The 21,867-nt window shown below is 37.7% G+C and overlaps 1 protein-coding gene and 1 long non-coding RNA gene across 2 annotated transcripts; one reads left to right on the forward strand and one right to left on the reverse strand.

Moving 5' to 3' along the window:
- The first annotated feature begins 7,860 nt into the window (after nt 1-7,860).
- LOC307122986 lies at nt 7,861-9,279 on the forward strand. Its single transcript, XR_013816115.1, has 3 exons — nt 7,861-7,973; nt 8,049-8,145; nt 8,221-9,279. It is a non-coding gene; the product is annotated as an uncharacterized lncRNA (long non-coding RNA).
- Nucleotides 9,280-12,020: 2,741 nt separating this feature from the next.
- Nucleotides 12,021-19,412, reverse strand: LOC307124215 (GTPase IMAP family member 8-like; the record flags this gene model as incomplete). Its single annotated transcript, XM_079813261.1, has 3 exons — nt 19,339-19,412; nt 13,203-14,177; nt 12,021-13,087 (listed from the first exon to the last, which is right to left on the reverse strand). The coding sequence occupies exons 1-3, from the start codon at nt 19,355-19,357 to the stop codon at nt 12,021-12,023; spliced, it is 2,061 nt and encodes a 686-aa protein (XP_079669387.1). The 5' UTR covers nt 19,358-19,412.
- Between the last annotated feature and the right edge of the window lie 2,455 nt (nt 19,413-21,867).

Here is a 21,867-nt window from a genome sequence, read left to right on the forward strand (position 1 = left end):
TTGTTTGAAAGTTACGAAAAATGCACTGCACGCTGCCACGCGAAATGGGGTCTCAAGCACTCAATGCGCACTACCGCCCACTCCGATGACGTCTTTTTTGCCGCACGCACCTTTGCGCTTGTGTGGACACAGTGAGTATGAACCAGGCTTTATATATTACATCTTTTGGAAAAGGAGCAAAACAGGTCCCCTTTAAAAGTAGCAAAATACTGAAAGATCAAAGACTGTTGAGCTTTAACCCCTCAAAGGGTTTGTTCACCCAAAAATGAAAATTAGCCCATGATTTACTCCCTCAAGTCATCCTAGATGTATATGACATTCTTCTTTCAGACGAACACAATCGAACACACGTTATATTAAAAAAGTCCTGACTCTTCAAGCTTTATAATGGCAGCCTAAAAAGTGCATCCATCCATCATATAACTGCGGGTGTTAATAAAGGCCTTCTGAAGCGAAGCGATGCATTTGTGTAAGAACAATATCCATATTTAACACATTATGAAGTTAAATATCTAGCTGGAATGTGGGTGACACCTGGTGGATATTTTTGATACAGCACCTAAACAAAATGTCATACACTCTAAAAAGAGATGTGTTAAAAATGACACATGTTGTGTTAGTTTTAACACATGTAGTGAGTGTGCTCAGGGACAACACATGTTGTGTCAAATTTAACACGATAAATGTGTAAGTCATTTTAACACACTAATTGTGTCAGGTAATCACATACTCAGATGTAATTTTAAAAATAAAGTGAAACTAAATTATTAAGCATTTAATCAGTAGTCGAGTACAGAACGCATGTGCACACAAAGTACAATGTTTCAAACTCTATGACTCTATAAACTCAATTATTCACACTTCAACACCACATCGATGCTGCTTTTGATAAAAGATCATGAAGAGATAACAGTTGACAGAGTTTGCGCTTTGAATTAAATTAAAATGTAGCAACTGATAAAACATTCTATATAAATAACTTTTATTTACTCAGGCCTGTTTGTTTGAGAACATAAACACTGCATACAATGCACAATGATGGTGTGTGTCGCGCTTTATAATATGATGTGTTGAGAACAACACAACCAGATGTGTTAAAAATTGACACATGTTGTGTTAATTTTAACACATGTAGTGTGTGTGCTCAGGGACAACACATTTTGTGTAGATTTTAACACATGTAGTGTGTGTGTTCAGGGACAACACAAGTTGTGTAGATTTTAACACATATTGTGTGTGTGTGTTCTCAGGGACAACACATTTTGTGTAGATTTTAACACATGTAGTGTGTGTGTTCAGGGACAACACATTTTGTGTAGATTTTAACACATGTAGTGTGTGTGCTCAGGAACAACACATGTTGTGTAGATTTTAACACATGTAGTGTGTGTGCTCAGGGACGACACATGTTGTGTAGATGTTAACACATGTAGTGTGTGTGCTCAGGGACAACACATGTTGCGTAAAATTTAACACAACCTGTGTCGTTTTCTTTAACACATCTCCGTGTTACCTGTAACTCAACTAATGTGTTATTCCTCTTACACAGAAGTGTGTTGAAACCTTTTACACAATAATGTGTTATAGTTACACAACGTGTGTCAGATGTGTGTTACATGTTACTTCGTGTTTGGATGAACACTGACACGTATTGTTAACTTGTGTTTAGTCCATTGACGTTTAATAAAGAGTGTTTGACTGTTTATTGTATTACCTGGATGTTTTAGACATCATGAATCTACACACACCAGCTCTTATTGAGATGAACAGAGGTTTAGATGTTGATGGTTCATTGAATGTTTCATCTGAAGTCACCAGAATCGTGATCAGTGGCTCCTTTATTTGAGCTCTTGACCCTTTACTTGTCTTTTAATTCTCCTCTTTCTGCTGTAACTGCCTTTTAATCAAATATGTTTGTTATGGCGGGAAAGAAATCACGATCAGAAGTTTCTTGATCAAGTCATAATCTCAAGATCTGATCCAGTTTATGATTAAATGGATGGTATACATTTACTTTATTTATGTGCTGTTAGCTATAAAAGTTTTGTGAAGTTAGTCCATGATGTCCAGCAGTGCAGAATGAATTCTTAAAAAAATACAAATTCAATGTTTTCAGAAAGTTTAGAGCTGCAGCAGATACTCGTCAAACACACACATCAAGAATCAGATCATGAATCGCAACAATGGTGACAAACGCTTCATCCTGAAGTGCATGCTGGGAGTCATGGATGAGTTTTGTACTATGGTGACTCCCAGAATGCATTGCGGGATGAAGCTTTTGGTTTGTTACCATTATTGAGATTCATGAGCTGATTCTTGATATGTGTGTGTGCCTGTGTGACACCATAGACTAGAACATCCTATGTGCTCTGTGTATCTAAAAACAAATGTGCAGATAATGACAACAATATTATAAAATAATTATTAACAGCGCAAAATATTTTTTACAGTACAGTTTGAGATATCAAACACTTGACTGAGCTCAGCAAATGTATGCGATGATAACATTATCTTCTTATCGTCGTTTTCTCATGGGTAGTTCTGCTGCTTCAAGTGTGCATAATAAACACACAGTCACAGCAAACAGAGTAAAACTGATGTGAAAGAGTCAAGGGTCAAGAGCTCAAATAAAGGAGCCACTAATCACGATTCTGGAGACTTCAGATGAAACATTCACTGAATCATCAACACAAATCCTGTTCATCTCAATAAGAGCTTCTGTCTGACAGAAATAAAGTCAGTCTGGTCAGTGATAACAAGTGAAAAGCGGAGAAAACATTTGAAAAAGACATTGAAAAAGAGGCATGATGTGATTGGCTGCCAAAACACCCACTGCTGTTCATCCAGAGTAACATTTAACACACATTGTGTGTTATATCTACACAACATGTGTCAAAATACCATCAACACACTCAGTGTGTTGTTTTTTAACACATCTCTTTTTAGAGTGTAGGAACTTCAAATTTGTAATACAGCTTGGTTAGAGATATGACTCTGATTTTATAGTGATTTTAGAGTAAAACTCTATATTCTAAAGCATTCTTAGATTACAACCATTTAAGTTTGGACAGTGCATTTTCATGTCTTTTCTGAAAAAGGGGGGTGACAGTCAAGGGCAGGGGTCTCCACACTCGGTCCTGGAGGGCCGCTGTCCTGCAGAGTTTAGCTCCAACCTCAAATAAACACACCTGAACCTGCTAATCAGTGTCTTACAAGGCCCTAGTTCAGGCATGGGCAACTCCAGTCCTCGAGGGCCACTGTCCTGCAGAGTTTAGCTCCAACCCTAATCAAACAGGTGAACCAGCTAATCAATGTCTCCTGGATTACTACACAATAAAATCCCCAGTGTTAAATTAACACTGCTCAGAGCACATATGGTCCCACTCTACAGAGTGTTAAAGTAACACTGAATCAGTGTTAAAGTTAATGAGATAATTAAGAGATTAATTAAGTGATGATTGACCATTAGTAATGAACACCTGATGATAATGAGCAGAATCACTGAAGAAAAGAGAAAAAAGAAAAACACAAAAACTACGACTGACTATAAAAAAAGACATTCAATCTCTGAGGATCTCAGCAGAGGAGGATTAAACAACTCCACAAACAGCATTACCAGCTTCACACATTACAAACCAGACTGACTTTATTTCTGTCAGACGTCTACAGAAGCCTTATTGAGAATTAACAGATTTTTTGTTTGATTTTGTTTAGAAAATTGTTAGTTCTTAATGTGACCATCATGGTGAATAGTGTTTTCTTTAGTTGGGCAGTTTGGTGACTTTTTAATATTCGTGTTTCTCTGGCTGCTGTAACTGAGTTTGTTATGGCAAGAAAAGCAAGAGGAAACACAATCAGATGCTGTCGGCTGCCCGATGATGAAAATATGATCATTGTGTAGTAATTCAATTAATTGATTTTATATGAGTTTATATGAATTTATTTTAGTATGAGCAATATACCATTAACTTTTTTTTATTGTGATTCTAGAAATGATCGAGCAGGGTTTTAATCAGAAGAGCTGAATTTGTTTTGAAATGGATTGTACACAAATCACTTCTAACTCCTGCGAGTGTAACTCACGCACACACATCAAGAATAAGCCTATGAATCTCAACAATGGTGACATGCTTCATGCCACAATGCATTCTGGGAGCCATAGATGAGTTTTGCGTGACGTACCCAGAATTAATTGCGGCATGAAGCATGTCACCATTGTTGAGATTCATAGGCTGATTCTTGATGTCTATGTGTGAGTAAAACTTGCAGGAGTTAGAAGTGCTTATTATGTGATGTGTTATTAAACTGGAGTACAAAACTTATGTACACATTTTTTGATAACCATTTAGTTTATGTGAAGTAAACATTGCTGGATCTTCTGGTGTAGAGTCACAAGGCTACTATAATCAATGACTCTCAGGAGAACAGCAAATAAGGCACTATATGATGATAACAATGTATCATCAACAACAAGCCAACATCATCTGTCATCAACTTGTCATCATGAATTTTCTTTTGCTGCTCTCAGCGTAATAAACAGTTACAGCAACCATAGAAAAAAAATGCTGACAAGTCAAGGGTCAAGACCCCAACTAAAGCAACACTAATCACCATAATGGTAACTTCAAACAACTTTTATTTTCAATAAAACATCAACATCTAAACCTCAATAAGAGCTTCTGTAGACATCTGACAGAAATAAAGTCAGTCTGGTTAGTAATGTGTGAAGCTGGTAATGCTGATTGTGGAGTTGTTTAATCCTCCTCTGCTGAGATCTTCAGAGATTTAATGTCTTTTTTATAGTCAGTCGTAGTTCTTGTGTTTTTCTTTTTTTCTCTTTTCTTCAGTGATTTTGCTCATTATCATCAGGTGTTCATCACTAATAGCCAATAATCACTTAATTAATCTCTCAATTATCTCATTAACTTTAACACTGATTCAGTGTTACTTTAACACTCTGTAGAGTGGGACCATATGTGCTCTGAGCAGTGTTAATTTAACACTGGGGATTTTACTGTGTAGAAGGCTACAGGCAGGTGAGTTTTATCAGGGTTGGAGCTAAACTCTGCAGGACAGTGGCCCTCGAGGACTGGAGTTGCCCACCCCTGCCCTAGTTAGACATTGATTAGCTGATTCAGGTGTGTTTAATTGGGGTTGGAGCTAAACTCTGCAGGACAGCGGCCCTCCAGGACCGAGTGTGGAGACCCCTGGTCAAGGGTGTCACGTACTGCTCCAAGACTTTGGGTTGGAGATCAAAATGCAAAATGCTTTATTAGAGGGACAATCCAGACACGTAATCCAATGTACAGGCAATGGGTCAATAAACAGGCAGGCAGTCCAAACAAAAACAAATGAACAAACAGACAAGGCAGGAGTGACAGGCAAAAGGGTAGTCCAAAAACAGGCAGAGAGTCCAGATAACAAGATCAGTGGCGGCTGGTCAATAGAGGGCGCTGGGGCGCCGCCCCCATCAAAATTCCAGAAACATACATGTATACAAAAATGAAATAAAAGTGAAATAAAAATAAAATTGTTTACTCATACGATGTGCTGGCTGTTAGTAAGAGCCTCAGCATTTAATAACAACTGGCTTTGATGGGTTAACTATTTTATATGTTCTTCAATATGTTTCATGTGTGAGGGACGCCGGACAAATGGATGTCTATCTGAGTCTAAAAATATACGGGCAGCATGTGACCTGAAGCTGGTCTCTAATTGGTTCTTAAAGATCCTCCTCCGGACGCAGGTCGCTGCGTCCCTGGCGAATCAGAATTGAATGCGTGTTATTTTATCCAATCTGATTGGTTCTCGTCACCTGTCATTCAACTTTCCGTTCTTGGCCACTAAAGCGAAAGTGCGCGGGCGACAAAGTCACTCCGACTCCGCCAAAACCTTGCTAGGATGATCACTTTCGTAGAGATGGCAGCAGTTAAACCAAATTCACAAGGCGTTTGTTGGAAGATCCCGAACCGGACCAACACGATTTACAAATCGTTCAGCTCACCCACACTTTATTGAAAAGACACGTTCAGTTTGTAATTGTAGTGTCTATTCTCTAACTGAACGAAATAATTGTATTACTATGAAAATCAAAACGACGGTGGGGTGGACAAGAGGGCAAGAGGTGGGCAAGAGATGTAACCAGTAGCCGTGGCTTTGGGAGTGGCCTCGTGGGGCAGCGAAGCAAGTGCATTCTGGGAGTGGTTGTCTTTCTCAGTCTAGAAGATACCAAATTCAAAAATAATTTCACATTTCTACTACATAAATGACCCAGTTTAAATACACATTCATCTTCCCAGCGCTGAAGTACCCCTTTAAGTGTAATATTCACCAATAAGACTTTCTTGCCACAGATAAAACATACTGAAATTTGATTTTTAAATTCATTGACATCAAGAATCAGCATTTGAATCTCAACAATTGTGACATTCTTCATGCCGCAATGCATGCTGGGTACTACCATAGTATTAAACTCATGGCTCCCAGCATGCATTGCAACATTTAGTATGTCACCATTGAGATTCATATGCTGATTCTTGATATCTGTGTGTGTGTCTAAATATTTTACTCACAATGTATTTAAAAACGAAAATTCTGAATGCTGATCTGTGGCAAGAAAGTATTAAAGGTGAATATGAACTCACTAAATAACCATTTTGCTTTATGGTGATAACTATATCATTTGATAAATTTTGTTTAAGGCTTCCATTTCAACAATTTATGCATTTCTAATACTATTACAAGATCCACACACTGACATAAAAAGCTAAGAATCAAACTGCCCAACTAAATAAAACACTGATCAGCATAACGGTGACCACGCATTTTCAATAAAACATCAACATATAAACCTCTGTTAATTCTCAATAAGAACTGTAGATGAATGACAGAAATAAAGTCAGTCTGGTTTGTAATAAGAGAGATTTAATGTCTTCTTTTATCTTCAGTTGATTTAATCTAAAGTAGTTAGATACAAGTACAAGGCAAAAGTAGTTGTAGTTCTTGTGTTTCTCCGTCCTTCAGTGATTCTGCTCATTATCATCAGGTGTCTTCAATAATCAAACAATCATCACTCAATGAATCACTTAAGTATCTTATTAACTCTAACACTGCATCAGTGTTACTTTAACACCCTACTGGTGATTCCCATATGAACACCGAGCGGTGTTAATTCAACACCCAAAATATTTCTGTATTTAAAGCACTGTTACATTTCAAACTGCATGATGGACAGCAAGTTTACAGAGTCAGGATTTCACAACTAGTTTAAAGGATTGTAATAGTGTTGTGTAACACCATTTAGTTTTCAAACCTAAAAATATTAACATAGACACTCATAAACTGTTATAGAAACAATCATAAAACTGGTCTTCTGTTCCAGACCTAAATGTAACATTCTTACAGCGCTAAACACACACAAGCGAAATCCCAGTCAACATGTGAGATCATGCAATGTCAACCCCTTTAAAAGTTTCTCAATGAGTTTATAATATTACTGTTAGCCATACAATTTTTTCAGATCATTAGACAAACTATAATTCCTTATTACTTCTCTTCCGTTGAAACTATGATTTTAGAAGAGCACTACAATAACATTAAATAAGTTTCCAAATACCCAACCAAATGGAACACTGATCACCATAATGGTGAGTTCAAACCAAAACATTTTTGGAAAATCAACATCAATTTATGAAGTCAGATTATGTGATGTTACTCAAATGTTTCAGTTGTATTGAAAATTCAACATTCAAGATGACTTTGGTGTAGCAGGCTACAGCTGTCTGGCCAAATGGCAATTCATTTGCGGTGCTGTGAGCCAATCGCGATGGTCGAGTCCCTATATATAAATCGGGACTTTTCGTTTGACAAGTTACGTCATCGACACGCGACTGTTGTCCTGTTTACCTGCCGGCCTATCTGTCTGATGTCTGTTTTGGTCTGCCTGGGTCATCTATTCGATCCTAGCGTTACCGGTAGGAAAAGCTCTGGTTCTTTGTTTCCACTCTTTTAACTTTATGACGGGCTTATAGGGAATGTTTTAATTTTAGAATCCCCGTTGCTGTAGTAGCCCTGTTAGCAGCTAAAGTTGTGCCCGGTTATTGGTGACCAGAGCCTGGGGCCGTGACTGGATGCTGTTTCACAAAGGTATGTGACTACGATAATCATTAGATAAATGTTACGGTGAGATGCGTTTACAAGTAGACACTTTTTGTATTTCAGGAGAGGCTTTATAGCCGGGGTGTAGCGGCCAGCGGGCGACATCAGCGCCGAACGCCTGCTGCTTTGCTTACGTTTTTTATTCCTATTTGTTTACGTATATCATTGGATCATGTCAACAACTGTGGCTGCCTTTTTCACCCGGGACCTAGAATAAGTGGAACCGAGGTTTGCTTACATTAATCGGCAGCTTCCTGGTGAGCTCGGTCTTCCTGTTAGACCGTGAACTGGTTTCATTCAGCATCATATGACCAGTTTCATGGTTTAAGTGTGGAGTGTTGGATGGACTGACACCATTAACTGTTATTATTTTGGTCTATATTTTATAGGCTCAGTGTTTTGTGTGTTTATTTAAACTCTTGTAGGGAGGCTTTTTGTTTGCTGCTGATATACATGAGTATTATTCTGATTCATTTGGGTTGATTATTGATTTGTTTTGTCTACCCCGATCAAAGATCGTTAAGCCAGACGGCATTTTTTTGCCCCATTGTGCTGGCTGGGCTATGATAGTTTGTTTGTTTAATTTGTATTTTGCTTTGTGATTCAATTGCTATCCATATCTTTAACCCTAGTACCATCTTGGGTTTAACAGTGTTTTGCAATTGTTGTGTGTGGTTGTGGTTGATTTTCACGTGCTTGTCTTTTGTCTAGGTGCTGAAGACCGCCAGTGGGAACAGTGCCCCTTGTGGTGGTGGGTCCCTTGGTGTGTGCAGTGGCGGTGCGTTCACCAAATGTGATCATTTCCCTTGCGGTGTGTGTGAAATTTATCACGTGTGAGTGGGGTGTTGTGTTATGGACGATCATTGCTCGGGCCACTAGCCTCCCACTGGTAAGTTTCAGCCCTAGCTTCACCTCGTGTGTGTGTGTGTGTACATTGTGATTAGAGTATACTGTGTTTGTTATTTGATTTGGTGTCAATTACATTCTATTCTCTGTGAAATTCGTACTATGTTTGTTGTGAAATCTTGAATGTTTGGAGTGACTCTGGAGTGTATGGCTCCATGGGTTGTACATTTTTATAAAAAGTAAAAAGAGAAATTAAAATATTATTTTTGTACTTGACCACTGTCTCTGGCTGATCCTTGCACGAACCTGAGTGTCTTGTTAGCGAAAAACCATTAAATCTTTGGGTGTAAGTCCCATCGTGGCGTAGTCTGCTATTTGTCTGGGTCTAAGCCCAGCTATATATATATATATATTCCCCCTGCCACATTGGGAAATGAGTGAATGCAACTAGAGAAAGAAAACTGTAGAAGTGGAGGAAAAGCCTATTAAGAATGGACCAGCTTCAAAAATGTTTTTTTTTTCTTGACAAAATGGCCACCAATCAATTAATCTTAACTTGGTTTTCATCCGAACAGGCTCTCAGTCAGTCGGACCTGCAATGTTTTTTTTTCTCTGGTGTGTGTGTGTGCAGGCGTGCGTGCATGCCATGCGTGTTTTGGTACACATAACTGATGATGATTGGTGGGTGGGAGACAAGGTTGAGGTTGTTATGTTGAGTTCACACACACACATACATGCACACTCATATGCACAGTCACACACACCAACGACCAGGAGGAGTCAGAGCTATGGCAAGTCCAACAACTTCAAAGGTAGCTTTCGCAAACTGGAAGTATAAGCGCTACTTTTCTCTCGTTGAGGTGAAAGGTAAGAATATTTATGTAACGTGCAAATTATGCCCAGGAAGAAAGAGTCTCTCCACATCGGTGGCACATAATTCTAATCTAACGAAGCACCTCACATCATCACATGCCGCCACAAAATTAGTGGCTAAAAAGTGATAACGTGAGCTCCACTACCAAAGGAGTAGTACTGATAATATTGACAATAATGTATTGAATTTGATAGGTGTCTGTTACCTTGTCCCACAGCAACATTACAATAGTGTACATTAATGTACAATGTTTTATAATAATAATTTATTCTACTTAGTGTCCAATTCATAAATGTAACATATTTAATATTGGGGGCATCCAAGTTATTTGACACAATTGAACATTTGAAACAAAAAGTAACACAGTAGTTACTTTCCCTGTTAAATAGTTACTTTTATGATGATGTAACTCAGTTACTAACTCAGTTACTATTTGTAAGAAGTAACTAGTAACTATAACTAATTACTTTTTTTAAAGTAGCATGCCTGACACTGGTTAGAATCATTGTTGGAATATTCATTCAAAAAAATGTAATCTCTGTGTCTGATTCAAAGAAGGCAGAATGCTAGATCTAATGAGCTGTAACTGAAGAAAATGACCGTCAGTTTTACCCTTCCGGTCAAATATTGCCCTGCAAACATCCATAACAGCTTTAAGTTGTCAATGCTGCACAGCAAAAACTCCAGAGTTAAATTAACTCTCCTGGGAGTATATGTGAGACCACAATCAAGAGTGTTAAAGTGTTAAAATAAGAGTGTTAAAGTTAATGAGATAATTAAGTGATTAATTGAGTGATGATTGGCCATTAGTGATGAACACCTGATGATAATAAGCAGAATCACCAAATGAGAATTTTTTTTTAAATGCAGTCACCATTATGGTGAATAGTGTTTGCTTTACTTTTTGACCCTTGACTTTTTAATATTATATTTTGTTTGGTACTGTAACTGAGTTGTAACAGCCAGACAAGCAATGACAAAAGCTAAGTGCTTGGTGTTGGTGATGTTTTGACATCGTCATTACTTGACCTGATTCACTAACTTCATTTAGAGCCTAGTCTCTGAGTTGGGTTTATCTTGTTGATTATAACATAAGATCCAGCATGTTCAATATAATTCTAAGGATTTCATAAAAATTGTTCCGATAAAAAAAAATCTGTTTAGGCACACGCAAATCAAGAATCAGTGTAGGATTTTCAACAATGGTGACAAACAGCTCGTAAAGCTCATAATTTATTCATGAAGCAATGAATAATGGGAGTCATGGAAGAATTTTGATTGATGGCTCCCAGAATGCACTGCAACATGCTTTTTGATGGTCACCACTGTTGAGATTCTCAGGCTGATTCTTGATGTGTGTGAAAATTTTTTTTTGGCGGGTTGGTTTTTTGATCAAAACTTTTAAGAAAACCTTTGGATAAAAGTTGAAAATGCTTGATTTTATACATTGGAATCACAAAACTGGTATGAACATAACTAATATATAAGGAGATAATCAATGAATCAGCTCAATTGATGACTATGTCAAAACATAACTAAAACCACCTGATCATCTTTTACTCTTTACTTGTCTGGCTGTTAAAGCAATCAAACCAAAATCTGATGTGTTAAATGGCAAGGGTCAAGATCCAAACTAAATCAAACACTGATCACCATAATGGTGACTTAAGAATTGTGGTGTTATCATTTGGCGATTCTGCTTGTTATCATCAGGTGTTCATCACTAATGGCCAATCATCACTCAATTAATCACTTAATTATCTCATTAACTTTAACACTGCTTCAGTGTTACTTTAGCACTCTTATTTTAACACTTTAACACTCTTGAGTGTGGTCTCACATATACTCCCAAGAGAGTTAATTTAACACTGGTGTTTTTGCTGTGTGGCAAATGGGATAATCCACAGCTTACTTACTTGCATTCCCATCTATTGTCAACATAATACATTCAAATTGTAGTCACTTTTGGTGTGCCATATTTACAGATTTTACCAGAACATAATATATTATTTATATTTTATCTAATCATCATGTGTTCAATTAAATGGAGTAACATTATTATATTCTCTTTATGATTTACATACCATTCATGATGGAATCAGTAAAATAAAACTACAGTAAGTAATGCTCTGCTGGTTCAATTTTAAGTGTAAGAGTCTCTAAGTGAAACTGAAATTTGGAATTTTGAGATGGCTGCTGCTATTCCTCTTTTAATCAAAGCTCGAGGTAGGGGCAGTCCACATATAGAAAAGAGCAGTCCAGCACTCCCAACAGCTACTGCTCCTATGATTAAAGATTCAACTAGTGTCAGTCCAGCAGAGGCCAGTAATGCACATCCAGCAGCCATTGCTCCTGAGAGTAAAGCTGAACGTAGTGACGCTCCACCAGTAGCGGCCAGTGCTGCACCTCCTACTCCTGCTCCTACTATACCTGCTCCCAGTAAGACTGTCTCTGTGAAATTGTTCCACAGCCTCATTCTTTCATCCTCCTTTATTTTTTCCTCCTCTTCCAACTTCTTTCTCTCTTCTTCCTCTCTCTGCTTCTTCTCTTCTTCCTCTATTTTCCTCTGAGCTTCCTTGTACATCTCATTTGTGTAATGCTCTCCTCCATTCTTCATCACCATGATCTTTATCTTCTCCAGCAGTTCAGTGACCTGTGTTCGATTTTCTTCATCTTTGTTATCGAACACATGATAACCACCTTTACACTGTTTGACTAGCTCGTTTATCTGCTTGTGTTTGGTCAGAAACTCCTCTATAGGTTTATCTAACTGATCTCCTCTAGTGAACAGAACGATGGTGTAACAAGCAGCATCTTCTCCAAAGTTCTTCTGGATCAACTTCACAGTGTGTTTCTCCTCCTCAGTGTATTTCACGTCCAGTCTGATGACCAGAAGAAACGCATGAGGACCAGGAACAGACATGTGGACACACTTCTCAATCTCATCCTTCAGTTTTGCTTCACTGATTTTTGTATCAAACAGTCCTGGAGTGTCGATCACTGAGATGATTCGACCGTCTACCGTCTGCTGTTGTTGTTGTTGACATTTCTTAGTCACAGATTCAGAAAAAAGTTCTTCTTTAAAAGCCTTTCTTCCCAGGATGGTGTTTCCTGATGCGCTCTTTCCAGCTCCGGTTTTACCAACCATCACGATCCTGAGATCTGTGCTCTCACCAAGTTTCATGTTTCTGTGCTGTATGGACTCTGAGACTGAGGCCCAGACAGTTTTAGAGCAGAAAAAAAAAAAGATAAGATAAAAAATATATATATTTCAAGAAATGTGTCATGATTTTTGTGAAAAGTGTAATAAAATGCATGTTCTCACCTGTCGGGGTTGATTGTTGTTCTGTCGCTGTCGGTTGTTTCTTCTGGACCAAAAGTCCTGTTCCACTTTTTTTCCAGCAATTTTCCGGTTTCTGGCCTATATTTTCTCCTGTTTTTTTGATTGAGCTTCTCAGTGATTTTACTGATTGTTTGACCACCTCCTCTTCATCGTTCTTGCTTTTTTGTGGAACTCTAGACCATCTGTCTTGTGTTCTCTCAGTGTTTTTTGTCACATGAGAAATAAAATCTTTCTTTTCAGTCACAACATTTGCTGTGTCCCTTTCCTTTAATGTATGCAGTTTATTTTTTTCCTGAACTGTTTTTATTTGCTGTGTCTCTTGCTCTTTCTTTCTGTCCTTTTCTTCCTCTTGTTTTTTCTTTTCTTTTCTGCTCTTTATTAGATACTTAAAGTAAATTTCGTAATTCGGGCCATTATTCTGTTTGATTTCATTAATCATGTCAAGAATTGTTGTGATGTTAGTTTGATCAATCACAGTTTTGCTGTTGATCACATGGTAATTATTCCTGCAGTGGCTGACTAGATCCTGAAATGTTCCACTAAATTTAAAGGTCACCCTTTCTTTCTTTGACATTTTTTCTTGTCCAGTAAACAGCACCATTGTGAACTTCAAAGCTTGAGCTCCAAAGATCTCCAGAAACTTTTCCACAATGTTCCTCTTCTCCTCTCTGAAGTTCTCCAGGTTGACGATGAGCAGGAAGACGTGTGGACCAGGATCAGAGAGAAACAGACTCTTCATCATCTGCTGCTTCATCTCTTCATCAGTCAGTTGAGTGTTGAAGAATCCTGGAGTGTCGATGATGGAGATGTTTCTGTCTTCTACTCTTCCTCTCTGTATCTCACTCTCTCTGGTTCTGCTCTCTTTAAACACCTCTCGGCCCAGTATTGCATTTCCTATTGAACTCTTTCCAGCTCCAGAGACTCCCAGCAGCACAATCCTCAGATCATGTGGATCACCTGCCAAACAGATTATGTCATTAGCTGGAGCTCTAGATGATTTATAAATGCTTCTGTGATGCCCTATGTATTTTTTGCTATTTTACCAGACCATTTATTCACTCATATGCTGAGATGTGACTTTTGTGACTGTATAGATTTTATCAACCTGTTGTGCTCAGTATCTCAGTACAACTTGAGCACCAATGCAAATTGTTCATTCATCTAGTGCTTTATAACATTTACCTGCACCATTGTTCACAAAAGGGATGGTTAAACTAAAAATAGCTAACAACTAACTAAAAAACTATACTAGCCAGTTAACTGACCAACCAATGAACGAGCTGGCAAGACTAAAACAAACTATCTAGCTAGCTAGTTAACTATCCAACCAACTGGTTAGCTAATTAGTTAACCAGCTAACTATTTAACTAAGTACTTAACTAGCTATCTAATTAACTAACACCATGCCACTCTAGCTAGATAGTTATTTAACTATCCAAGCAACCAACTAACTAGCTAATTAGTAACTAGCCAACTAACCTGCTAACTAACTAAGTTGCTACCTAGCTAAAAACTAGCTATGTAGTTAATAGCTAGTTAAAAAGTTAGTTAGCAAGTCAACTAACTTGTTAACTAGCTATCTAATTAACAAGCCAATCAACAAACAAGCTTACTAGTTAACTATAGAAACTAACTAGATAACTAACTAGCTAGTTAATAGCCAACCAACTATAGCTGGATAAACTAAAACTAACATCATGCCAATATATCTATCTATCACATATGCTATTATTTGGTGTGCTGTTTTTACTTTTAACTCATTTTATGTAATGCATTATCATGTTTATTTTATTGATTCAAGCTCACCAAAAACTCCAATAGCCACAAAATATGACTAAAGGGTTAGTTCACCCAAAATGAAATTATCTCAAAAATGTACTCACCCTCAAGCCATCCTAGGTGTATAGGACTTTCTTCTTTCAGCCAAACACAATCAGAGTTATATAAAAAAATATCCTGACTCTTCTAAGATTTATCATGACAGCGAATCGAGGCTGAGATTTTGAAGCCCCAAAAAGTGCATCCACCCTTCATAAAAGTGCTCCACATGGCTCCAGAGGGTTAATAAAGGCCTTCTGAAGTGAATCAATGTTTTTTTTTAAGAAAAAATATCCATATTTATAACTTTATAAACTGTAATTACTGATTTCCAGTAAAGGCCATCCGCACGTTCACGGGAGAGTCGAGTTCCGGTGGGAAGGGTGACCTTCCTCCAACATTTTTCTTTGTAAATTCTCGTTTTAGACCTATAATTCATGATCAGTATTTCAAGCTCAGTCCTAGAGAGCTGATGTCCTGCAGAGTTTAACTCCAACCCTACTAAGCCACCACAGTATAAAACTAATGGCACCCAGCATGCATTGCAGTATTAAATATGACACCATTGTTGAGACTCTATGCTGATTCTTGATATCTGTGTGCGTGTAAACTTATTCTCCTAGAATGTATTTAAAAGTCAGAGTTCATAATGTCTGATCTTCGACAAGAAAGTATTGTTGGTTAATACTATTTATTACCATTTTTAGTCAGTGATGAGTTTAGGCCAGTGGTTCTCAACTCCAGTCCTGGGGACCCACTGCTCTGCACATTTTGTATGTCTACCTTATTTAAGGCACCTGATTCTGATCATCAGCTCGTTAGGAGAGAGCTCCATGAACTGAACTGAGTGTGTCAGATAAGAGAGACACAAAATCTGCAGGGCAGTGGGTTCCCAGGACTGGAGTTAAGAACCACTGTTTTAGGCCATAAAAAAATTCATGATAATTTTGGATTTGGATTTTTGATTTGGACTGATCATGTTTTGTTAACACTGTAATATTATCCACAAACTCACATAACCAGCCAAGAGTCAAACTGTTCAATTAAATGAAACACTAATCACCATAATGGTAACTGACTTGCCAACACAACATTAACATCTAAACCTCTGTTAATTCTCAATAAGAACTTCTGTAGATGGATGCCTGGATCTGTAGATGACAGAAATAATGTCAATCTGGTTAGTAATAAGTGAAGCTGGTAATAAGTCCACCTTTTTTTGGGGGGGGGGGGGGGTTTATTCCAACCAGAATTCAACGTCTGCCCAACGCTGGAGCTTGACGTCAAACAAACGTTGGATTTACCATAACGGTGACCAAATATTTTCACTAAAACATCAACATCTAAACCTTTGTTAATTCTCAATAAGAGCTTCTATAGATGTCTTTCAGGGTTGGAGTCAACCTCTGCAGGACAGTGACTCTCTAGGACCGAACTTGTCTACCCCTGCTCTAAGTAGAGGAAAACAATGGTATAATTGTACCCTTAGGACCAATTGTGTACCTTTAAAGGAACCCAAGGAACAAAATTTTACCTCCACTGTACCTTTTTTTCTTAGAGTGTATGTCAGGTCAGACGTCACCCCTCCGCTGGAACTCGACTCTCTCGTGAACACGTGTATGGCCGTTAGCTGAAGCCAGTAATTACAGTTTATAAAGTTATAAATATGGACATTTATTTTACAAAAACCCATGGCTTCGCTTCAGAAGGCCTGTATTAACCCCCCAGAGCCGTGTGGATTACTTCTATGATGGATGGATGCACTTTTTTGGGCTTCAAAATCTAAGTTACCATTCACTGCCATTATAAAGCTTGGAAGAGCCAGGACATTTTTAAATATAACTCAGATTGTGTTCGTCTGAAAGAAGAATGTCATACACACTTAGGATGACTTAAGGGTGAGGGTGGGGGAAAATGTGATTCTTAGATGCATCACGATTTGGACATGGACAATTCTAAATCGACTCACAAATGTCAAAAAAAATCGATTTTCTAAATGGTGATAACGTAATGTTGACAGAACGCAAAAGGCGCAACTCTGAAGTGCAAAAGTGCAACGCCCGGACCGTCTGTGGCGTGCACGTATAGAGACGCATGATGGCTGAGCGAGAAATCCCACCGGCACCCTCTGCATTAAAAGTTAACGTATGGAAGCACTTCGGCTTCTATGAAGTTGAAGGGGAAAATGACCTGGACACGAGCTAAACTATATGAAATTGTGTCAAACTAAACTAAAATATTTTCCAAACATGAGAAACCATATAACAAGTTTCCAATGCTCGGTTGTACCGGTAACGTTAGTCGCTGCCAACCAGAGGACCACAAACTCTATCGCAAATTTGATGGTCAAGGATTTGCGTCCGTACTCTCTGCAGATGTTAAAGGGTTAGTTCACCCAAAAATTAAAATTCTGTCATTAATTACTTCCCCTCATGTCGTTCGACACCCGTAAGACCACCGTTCATCTTCAGAACACAAATTAAGATATTTTAGTTGTAATCTGATGGCTCAGAAAGGCCTCCATTGGCTCAATGGCACAGTACACTCTTAAGACCCATAAAAGGTACTAAAGTCGTCGTTACAAAGTCCATCTCACAACAGTGGTTCTACAATAACTTTATGAAGTGACAAGAAGTGAGTCGATTCAGCGGTTTGGAACGGCAAAATCACGTGATTTCAGCAGTTTGGCGGTTTGACACGTGATCCGAATCATGATTCGACTCACTGATTCATAACATTTCGAAGCTTCATGATGCCGTGTTTTGAATTCGGTCATCACTATATAAGTCGTTATTTAGGGCTTTTTTCAAAACAAAAACTATTCTCGTCGCTTTATAAAGTTATTGTAGAACCACTGTAGTGAGATGGACTTTGTAACGATGTCTTTAGTGGCTTTTATGTGCCAATGGAGGCCTTCCTGAGCCATCGGATTTGCACGAAAACATCTTCATTTTTGTTCCAAAGATGAACAGAGGTCTGACGGGTGTCCAACGACATGAGGGTAAGACATTAATGACAGAATTTTACATTTTTGGGTGAACTAACCCATTTAGTGTTCAGATGTTCATTTCATAAAAGCTGTTTTCGATTGTGGTATATAGCAAAAAATTGTCTGTGTTTTAAGTCATAAGTCTTAGACTCTATTATTTATTTGTGTATAAGAGCAGCTGTATGTTACTCGTTATTCAGAATATACTAAAGTCCACAAGCACTACTTTTGTGTGAGAGCTGCTAGTACAGAATTTGATATTTTTGTATTAAAGCTGTGATTTTGGTACAGCAAAATGTTTATTTTATTGTCTGAAGGATTATATTGCTCATTGCACATAACAGGAGGGTGTTAATACTTTAAATGTTCGTGATTTAGAATATGCTGAAGTCTGTATTCATTTACTTCAAGTTTTTATTTTCCTGTTGGTTTTTTGCAATGTTGGGACATATTCTGGCTAATGTAACCTTCCTGTTGACTTGTAAAATCACTTACATTTGTTTTATTAATAAAAGACATTGGAAGTTAATTCATTATGGGTCATTACAAATACTTTGCTTTAAAAGTACCAAGTGAGAAAATAGAAAATCTGTATAGAAAAAAAGATGCATCAATAATCGTTTTATAATCGCATCGCAGCCCTCTGAATCGTAATCGAATCGAATCGTGAGGTGCCTAGAGATTCCCACCCCATACTTCAGGGTGAGTAAACCATGGGCTAATTTAAATTTTTGGGTGAACTAACCCTTTATCTGTTTCCCATCATTGCTCAAAGCATTTCAACACAGTGTATGTTGTGGTCATCTAGTGGTCACATGGATGAACAGCACCCTAGTTACTGAATCCCTTTAAACACCAGAAATATAAAATATGTAATAATATGTAAGTTCTGAATAAATTTAATATTGATGGTTTTTTTTTTAGCTCTTCAGGTTAGTTAACATTGTCAGAACTGATGTATACAAACACTGTGAATGATGGTACAATAAAGTTTTGAGCAACAGGCTGTCACATTCCTTTTGTGTAAGGTGAGTCAAACTTGACATAGAAGACAAAAAACACCTCACTATTTTGATAACATCATACTGTATTTTAATCGTGATACTCTTGTATTCAAATATATTTTATATAAGGGTGTAAAGGTGTAAAATGGCGACTAAATACTAATGCAGATCATCTTCACTATACTTTCTGATTTACTATTTATTGCTGTCTGTCAACCACCAGCATCAAAAAGCAGAGTATATGATTAATTTCTCAGTATGGTATTAAACTAGCTGTATCACATTAGGCTCATTAATTTAGACTGACCTTTATATGCTGATGCCATTATATCTCTCGCAGTTTATTTTTGTTGTTCAAAGTCCCTCTGTCTTTGTCTGTGTGAACCTGACACAGGAAGTGTGTCTATACTGCCTCACACTGTAAAAAAAAAAAAATCTGACAGCGTCACACATTGGCTGCATTTTGACACCTGAAAGCAAAAAAACTTGTAGAACTACTTTTTGTTTTTGGGCCGTGATCTTCCAATCTTTACTTGGTGTTATAATCTAAGTGTGTCAGTGCTTTGTCATATATGAATAGGTTTGAAATGTAAAATGTTGATTCAGTTTTAAATGTCATATGACCAAAGGTACACACTGAGCAAAGTTTTGTCCATAAGACATCTTTTCAATGTCTTTGCCCCTAGAGGCGTACGTTGAAAAGACGTCCACTGAGGAGCCAGAATGAAAGTTTTTATAACGTCTGTTTTTGACGTGTTCTGCACGTCTGATATAGACGTTCATGGAACCTCAAGGTTAAAAACTAGTAATGTGCTCATTGTGGACATATTTTCCATTTTTAATTGCAAAGCAACTCACAGACAGTGTGTGTTGTCCAGAAATCATGAGAATAAAAGAAACTTAGCTCACACCTTTAGACACTTTAGACAACTTAGCATCTGTAATTCACACATCTTTGGATCGTGAGAGAATCGTGGGATTCAATCCAGGATCTTCTTGCTGTGACACAGTAAAATCCCCAGAGTTAAATTAACACTGCTCAGAGAACATTTGGTCCCACTCTACAGAGTGTTAAAGTAACACTGAATCAGTGTTAAAGTTAATGAGATAATTGAGAGATTAATTAAGTGATGATTGGCCATTAGTGATGAAAACCTGATGATAATGAGTAGAATCACTGAAGGAAAGAGAAAAAGAAAAACACAAGAACTACGACTGACTATAAAAAAGACATTAAATCTCTGAAGATCTCAGCAGAGGAGGATTAAACAACTCCACAAACAGCATTACCAGCTTCACACATTACTAACCAGACTGACTTTATTTCTGTCAGACGTCTCTTATTGAGAATTAACAAATGTTTTGTTTGATTTTGTTTTGAAAATTGTTAGTTTTTAATGTGACCATCATGGTGATCAGTGTTTTCTTTAGTTGGGCAGTTTGATGACTTTTTAACATTAGTGTTTCTCTGGCTGCTGTAACTGAGTTTGCTATAGCAAGAGTAAACACAATCAGATGCTGTCGGCTGCTCCATGATGTTTAAATCAGAAAAGCTGAATAAGTTTTGCAACCGATTGTACACTAATCGTTTCTATCTCCTGCGAGATGAACTCACACACAGACATCAAGAATCTGCCTATGAATCTCAACAATGGTGACATGCTTCATGCCGCAATGCATTCTGGGTGCCATAGATGAGTTTTGCGTGATGCACCCAGAATGCATTGTGGCATGAAGCATGTCACCATTGTTGAGATTCATAGGCAGATTCTTGATATGTGTGTGTGAGTAAAACTCGCAGGAGTTAGAAGTGCTTATTGTGTGATGTGTTATTAAACCGCAGTACAAATCTTACGTAAAATTTTTTTGATAATTGTTTAGTTTCTCTGATGGAACTCTGATGGAACCATTGCTGGATCTTCTGCCCTAGAATCACAATGCTCCTATAATCAATGACTTTCAGGGGATCAGCAAATAAGGCAATATATGATGATAACAACTGTATCATAAACAACAAGCGTCAAGATTTTCTTGCCATTTTCACCGTAACGAACAGTTACAGCAGCCAGAGAAAAACTTATGTTGGCAAGTCAAGGGTCAAGAGCTCAATTAAAGCAAACACTAATCACAATAATGGTAACTTCAAACAACTTTAATTTTCAATAAAACATCAACATCTAAACCTCAATAAGAGCTTCTGTAGTCATCTGATAGAAATAAAGTCTGTCTGGTTAGTAATGTGTGAAGCTGGTAATGCTGTTTGTGGAGTTGTTTAATCCTCCTCTGCTGAGATCTTCAGAGATTGAATGTCTTTTTAATAGTCAGTCGTAGTTCTTGTGTTTTTCTTTTTCTCTTTCCTTCAGTGATTCTACTCATTATCATCAAGTGTTCACCACTAATGGTCAATTATCACTTAATTAATCTCTTAATTATCTCATTAACTTTAACACTGATTCAGTGTTACTTTAACACTCTGTAGAGTGGGACCAAATGTTCTCTGAGCAGTGTTAATTTAACTCTGGGGATTTTACTGTGGAGGAGACAGTGTTTCCCACTGAGACACTGGTGCTGCCCTTAATCACAGACATAAGACACACTTTGACTATTTCTGTCAGACGTCTACAGAAGCTCTTACTGAGAATTAACAGAGCTTTAGATGTTGATATTTATGTTTCATTTGAAGTCACCATTGTGGTGGGAAGCGTTTGCTTTAGTTGGGCTCTTGGTCCCTGTCCTTGAGTTAGCTTTTCTTTGGCTACTGTAACTGTATGTGTGAAACATGATAGTTGTGGCTGAGAAAGCAAAGACAAAGTGACATTAGGTGTTGTCAACTCCT

This window comes from Gobio gobio, assembly GCF_949357685.1.
Source record: "Gobio gobio genome assembly, chromosome: 3".
Taxonomy (NCBI): Eukaryota; Metazoa; Chordata; class Actinopteri; order Cypriniformes; family Gobionidae; genus Gobio; species Gobio gobio.